We start from the raw sequence: 6697 nt of genomic DNA, 5'->3' as shown, positions 1-6697 counted from the left end.
AACAAACAAAAAAACCTGTTATACATCCACTTTGAAAGACTTATCGTTAATAAACACAAAGCACTTGTTAGCTTTCACTTCAACATGAAAGGACCAAAATATAGCCATGATAAAATCAACATGTTATCACACTAATATAAAGATACAACAGTACCAAAGATTGATAAATCTTAAAGTTTGAGAATTTGGAGTTAAGGCGGTAAACCACAGACAGACAATGTCAGACATCAGACAGACAATGTCATGACCGTGTCACAAAAACAACAAGTATGCCGACACAGATCTGAAGGATTTATTGAGGCTTAATAATAATTTGATATATCACTGCCAACTTTACTAACGTATTTCTGCATTTAACAATTTTTTCTAGATCTGAAAATGAAGACTCTTGGCAATGCTAAAAGTCACAACCCCTTGGTTATGATAATAATTCAGTCCAAACTTCAACATGACACATATCTACTTTATGTGAACAAGTGTAATGCATCCAGCTCTCCGATAAAATAGTTATAACTACATCACTTTATTTCACAGAAATTCCTTGTTTACATACAGATACCACACAGATAACTAGTCAAACTGGAGATATGAAGTAAAACTCACACCTCCTGGAGGACAGTTTAACGCGTGTCTAATGGTGTAGAAGCAGCTCTGTTAAATTCTGATTTGTACTGTTTAAGTCTTGTTCAGTAAACAAAGGACGTCATCTATTTCAGAAGCTCCAGTAAAAAGGAGCTGTACAGTCGAACAACTTGTGAAATGAAGGTTTATGTAAATGAACACATGACTTGGTACTTTCACCATCCTTTTCTTGGTAGGAATACTCCTGCATTATCCTTTCATTCTCACCAATATCACTTCCAATTTCTCTCTCACACAATTTCATTCATATTATTGCTTTCTGTTCTCTATTTACAAAATCCTTTCATTCCAATATCTGTTCACTTCTTGGGTGGAGGTCTGAAAAACAAAACAAACAGAAAAACTGTTAAACACATAAAATTATTTTACATTTTTGAGTTTAACTGTCACAAATATAAACAAAGTTTAACTATATTGAAGTTGAATTGTCACAAATATAAACAAAGTTTAACTAAAGTTTAAATGTCACAAATATAAACAAAGTTTAACTAAAGTTTAAATGTCACAAATATAAACAAAGTTTTACTAAAGTTTAAATGTCACAAATATAAACAAAGTTTAACTAAAGTTTAAATGTCACAAATATAAACAAAGTTTAACTAAAGTTTAAATGTCACAAATATAAACAAAGTTTAACTATATTGAAGTTGAATTGTCACAAATATAAACAAAGTTTAACTAAAGTTTAAATGTCACAAATATAAACAAAGTTTAACTATATTGAAGTTGAATTGTCACAAATATAAACAAAGTTTAATTCATTTTAAAATATTTTTTCAAATACTACAAGCTCTATTTACGAAGACAGCATATTTAAATGGAGACTCAAACCTACCTGTACATGCCCACTACGACTGCGTGGTCCCTCTCGTAAGGCTCCAATGTCAGCTGTTCTGTTGGTTTAATCTTCTCTGCCTTTAGTTTATTGACCTCGCCAGCGAACACTGCCTCTGGTTCTGCTGTAGAGTCTATACAATTTGCCTGAATCATAAACGGTCGATATAATGAGGATTTCCATATAAATATATCAGAATATGAATAAGTAATACTTTGTAATTTTTACAAATTCATTGAATTCTAATCAATTAATGTTTACATGTCAGACACTAAGCCCATTCTTGGTAATAAGGCAGTTAAACTTTGTTTCACTTCCCCAAAGGATGCTTCTGACCATTTGGTTGAATTCCAACAAGTGCATATTTAAGGAAAAAAGCTAAAAGTCATGGATGTTGCATTATACAGTAAGCTCACTTGGCCCTTTCAGTCAAGTCTGCTAGAAATGTTGAAATAAAGTGAGTTTTGAGCACAGAGCCAATGCAATTGTCACAAAAAAACTTTGTTGTAGGTAACTGAGCTGGGTTCATTTTGAGGCATCTGGTATTTACCTCATTGAACTATTTATATCCGATATTATGTGAGTAAAGGCTCCCCCCAACCCCATACTAGCTGTGTAAGTGAGATACAGTACTTACCTTGATGGATATGACAATGTGTCCTTTGTCCTTGAGAAAGTTGTGTGCGTTGATAGCTACAATTCTTGCTTGATCTGGCTGGGCAACATCCGCAAATATCACGTCTACCATTCCTGTAAAAAAAAAAAAATACACTGTTTGATGTAACACTTGTGATGGAAAGTTCATGTATACATAAATCCTGTAAAACAAAATATTTTTGTGGGGCTTAATTTTTGTGGTTTTTCAAAAAATTACTATTTTGTGGACAACTGATTTAATGACAGTTATAACTCAGTAAGTCTAATTTTAACACTTTGAGGACATTCAAATTTGTGGAATAAAAGCACCCACGAAATGAACAAATATAACAAAGGACATCTTGTTATATCTTGAGACACTTTTGTCTTTCTTCACCCTTGCCAAAATACTGCTATTAATATGTTAAGACACTGACCATGTATTCTCTATATTAACCACACTGGTATATTTCAACATATGATGGTAAACAGAGAGGTTGTAGTTTGGCCTTACCCATAAGCATTCTGTACTTGTGTGGATGTCTCGCATCCTCTATGATGGGGATAATGTTCGTCCTTTTCTTTGCTACGTTAATGAGATCTCGTCCACTTCTGTGGGAGAATTCAACAGCGTACACCAACCCTTCCTGAAAATCATAACAATTTCTGTGAATTTCAAAACACACTACAAACATGGTTCTTACTAATTACTTTCAAAAATAGTTATTTTTTTAAATTTTGGTTCGGCCAACTGGAAAATTACAAAACAGTACTAAATATAAGAGACACAAAAATCACTCGTGAGTGAGATTGTTAATTTTATGGTTTCAAAGATTGAACTATACATACAGGGGTTATTTGTCTAGTCTATGAACTTTCCCCATAAAAAAGAATAAAAATGAAAATTTAATACATCCAGTTCTGCATCATGAAAACTCTTATTTACAAGTTGTGTGTGAGAGGTCTATTACATCATTTCTATCCATGGTTTGGGTTTCTATCATTTCTAACTAAATCATTAATCAAGGTAGTCCATCCCTTCTGATTTTATGGAATAAATCTCGATTAAATTACTTTTATTTTAATGGTAGATATACTTACACCACAATATATGCATAAAACACTTACGTCACTATATTACATTTACTAGAAGTACGTACTTATATAAGTACAAAAGAGGATGTACGACCCTTTACTTTCCCTGTGACAGAAGGATATCAACTCACCGGTCCTACGATATCAGACACATGACTGACTGTTGTCCCAGAGGCTGCTCCAAGATATAGAACTTTACTTCCAGGCTTCATGTGAATCTGGTCAACACCACCCAAAATGGCAGCAGCCAACTTTGATCTGAAGGGGTTCCAGGTTCTGTACTCTGTCTTGGTCTCGCCGATCTACAATAATATCAGAAGTGACATGGTACAGATAAACATAAGGACTATTCCAGTAAAACATCTACCCGACCCCAGGACTTCAATATATATCACTTTTATCCATGGCTTAGTTTACTGCCTATCATTTCTGAGTTAATTATTAATCAATTTCTAAATGTGGCACCAATACATATAACCTGGAGTGGGAGAGATGTTTTACTAGCACTTCCACCAAGGAAACTGTAACAAGCATATTGCTAAATGGTTGGTGACAGGTCTTTTCAATAAAGAAATCAGTGTTCAGCTGACATGAAGGGTTGGTCTTAACACATCCCTCTGTCTACTAGATATGTTGCAAGGACTGTAACAATACATTTCAGCTCTGACATGATGCACATCACGATACACACACCCTTCAATCTGCTTTTATCTGATACAATAACACAACTGACAGACGAAGTCTCATGACTTACCTCTGTACTAATCCTCTTCTCTCCGTAAACTGCTTCCCCCGGCACCATGTTCAGGGTTACCAAGGCATCCTCCTTCCCACGGGCAATGAAAACTCCTAAATGAAAACAATACAGGAGGTTTTTACATCCATTCAAGCAGCAATGAAAACACTACATAAAATTAGTGCAGGCTTTTACATTCTCCCCATGGGCAATGAAAACTCCTACATAAAATTCAAATTCAAAGAAGTGTGAAAAATGTTCAGTAATAAATGTCATATCGAGTAATAAAGCACTTCATAACAGATGATCCTGATTCATATCAATATCACAGTACCTTGATGTCTGTGAGGCTCCACAACTACAGTCTTGCCACCTCTCATTCCGCCACGGCCACCTCTACCTGTATTTAATATAATCATCAGTACAACTCAACAACAACTATTGACAAACAATGAAATCAATAGTACAGCAAAATTTAGCTTACCAAATCTCAATTTTTCATGACGTTTCCGCATAAGAGAAATTTCAGATTATTTCATTCACAAAATCATTTTCAAGGAAAAACAATCGATCAGTAGTGAATTTACCTCCTCGGCCTCCTCCTCCTCTTCCGCCTCTACCACCTCGTCCACGGTCACCAAATCCTCCTCTTCCCCCTCGACCTCCTCTTCCCCCAAATCCTCCCCGTCCTCCTCTACCTCCTCGGTCTCCTCCTCTACCCCCTCGGTCTCCTCCTCTGCCACCTCCTCCGAAGCCTCGACCTCCTCCGAAGCCTCGACCAGCCGGTGAAAAACCTGAAGAAAATATGCACCAATTACTTATCACTGTTAATACCAAACAAGAAAACATGTTTCCTGAAACATTTTTTTAATCTGACAAACAATTCCAGCATCAACTTTTCTTAGTAGTAAAATACTCATAAAAATGCCCCCCCCCCCCTCTCTCTCTCCAATCATACTAATACAATCATAGTAATAGTCATGAATAATCTTGTTTATTGACAATCTCTATGATCATAGCTAGTCTGTCTGAAACCGAAGCAGTGTTATTGATTTAAAACATTATTTGTATTTATTTTATAACGTTTTTGATAGAGCCAGCACACGCACCATAACTAATCTGTGACTGGCATGATCCATGGCATCCATTTGCCTTAAAATCAGAGGATAGTTAATCATGCTACACTAATCGTCGCGACTGAAATTATCAAAGAAATTATTGTTCAAATGAAAAATACTCATATGGTTTTAGATCACTCACCAGGACGTCCCATGTTTAATAATTTGTTGTCACGCTGCCCAGAATCTTTTAAAAACACGTGTTTCTTCTGTTGGATTTACCCACAGTTCTCTCCGAGAAAACTTCCGGTTAAAATAGGGGAGATAATTAAATAGGTTTGATATTGCAGCCCACGTGCATAGTAAAACATTGTGAACTAAATAAATATATTTCCCTTTTTGCTTATTTAGTTAGCTTCAAACATAATTGCTAATAATACATTAAAAATTAATTAAATACATTAGAAATCAATATCATATTCATAATGCAGTATTATGTGAGATACGTTTGAAATTTCATACGAGTTACTCCCCTCTAATGCGTGAAAAGAGTTTTGTAACAAATTGCAGTCTCAAGAATCCTTCTAAATTCTTTATAATTCATGACTGGAAACATTATATAACTCGCTCAGCTCTTGTTTTTCTATAAATGAAATATTGTTGAAAAATTGTCTGAACGTAACATCTCCAATTTATCATAAAACACAAATATCTTTATCATTTAGGCACCTAGAATATTCTACTAAAATCATTTTAAGATTAATTCTCTGACGACCCGCGTTCAACCGTCTTTATCGAGGGGTTGAGGGCTTGTCCAATGAAAGCTAATTGAGGGCAAGACTGCTAACACCCATGATTAACATTTCCGCACCGCTTGTATGAAAATACGAGTCTGGGTGCAATTTTTGGTAATTCTCGATATTGAGAAAGATAACGTGACAATAAGAAAGAAGGGAGATAACACTAACAAGCCAATCAAAGTCATGGTTTAGTTGTAAAATTGAGTCTGGATTATTTTCTTGTATTTTCGAAGACAAACAAATTTGATATGGGCAAACCCTTTTACAGTCTCCATGATTCGTTTTACTCTGTCATCTGATTCAAAAGGAATTATAAAAGATAAGATAAACAGCCTTACCGGAATGTCATCATTACCATGCTCTGTAATACCTTAGCATGTCATCCTTCCGATCAATGGCATTAACTAAGGTAGGATTTTTTCTACTAGGACCATTTTAACCAGGACCGACATGGCCAATAGCTTTTCATATTGGATCATAAGATTTACATTAAGACTTTTTTAATCTATGGTTATGGACATTGTTTCGCCATCAAAGTGGAAAACTTTCCGTATATATCAAGATTTAGCCAGCTGACGCAAAGCGTGACATTATCTCCTGCGCCCGCTGTTTAAATAAAAGCGCACAGTCATATATATGTTAATATTACAACAAGTTTAATTTCTATTTTTATTTTAAATTGTTCTGTACAAAGTATTGAAATAGAGAATTTCTACTAGAGTACTAGCTTGATGCCTGTACAAAGTTTTGAGTATCGGGTAATCAACTTGAACGATTTAAAAGAACTGGTCTGAAAAAACTGAGTTTGTGATTTGGCCTATCTGTTTCCATAACATAAAACGTATTTAAATGAAGAACTTTCCCATAGCAAACGATACTACAAGCTTAATAAGTG

The 6697-nt window shown here is 34.9% G+C and overlaps 1 protein-coding gene and 1 non-coding gene across 2 annotated transcripts; one reads left to right on the top strand and one right to left on the bottom strand.

The window, feature by feature from the left end:
* Window positions 1-278: 278 nt before the first annotated feature.
* On the bottom strand, window positions 279-5278 carry LOC132565013 (rRNA 2'-O-methyltransferase fibrillarin-like). Its single transcript, XM_060229618.1, has 9 exons — window positions 5205-5278; window positions 4532-4738; window positions 4279-4344; window positions 3963-4057; window positions 3340-3510; window positions 2628-2760; window positions 2115-2227; window positions 1478-1623; window positions 279-960 (listed from the first exon to the last, which is right to left on the bottom strand). The coding sequence occupies exons 1-9, from the start codon at window positions 5215-5217 to the stop codon at window positions 942-944; spliced, it is 963 nt and encodes a 320-aa protein (XP_060085601.1). The 5' UTR covers window positions 5218-5278; the 3' UTR covers window positions 279-941.
* Window positions 5279-5786: 508 nt separating this feature from the next.
* LOC132565059 (U4atac minor spliceosomal RNA) lies at window positions 5787-5915 on the top strand. The gene has a single exon (XR_009554916.1). It is a non-coding gene; the product is annotated as a U4atac minor spliceosomal RNA (small nuclear RNA).
* Window positions 5916-6697: the final 782 nt, after the last annotated feature.

The sequence above is a fragment of the Ylistrum balloti genome, unplaced genomic scaffold (assembly GCF_031769215.1).
Source record: "Ylistrum balloti isolate Yb309-2 unplaced genomic scaffold, AGI_CSIRO_Ybal_v1 Utg369688, whole genome shotgun sequence".
Classification (NCBI taxonomy): Eukaryota; Metazoa; Mollusca; class Bivalvia; order Pectinida; family Pectinidae; genus Ylistrum; species Ylistrum balloti.
This window is presented reverse-complemented; position numbering and strand designations above follow the sequence as displayed.

Coding starts and splice junctions, on each gene's coding strand:
- LOC132565013 (XM_060229618.1), bottom strand. Junction 2,761..3,339: donor TGTCTGATATCGTAGGACCG/GTGAGTTGATAT, acceptor TATGATTTTCAG/GAAGGGTTGGTGTACGCTGT. Junction 2,228..2,627: donor CAAGTACAGAATGCTTATGG/GTAAGGCCAAAC, acceptor TTTTTTTTACAG/GAATGGTAGACGTGATATTT.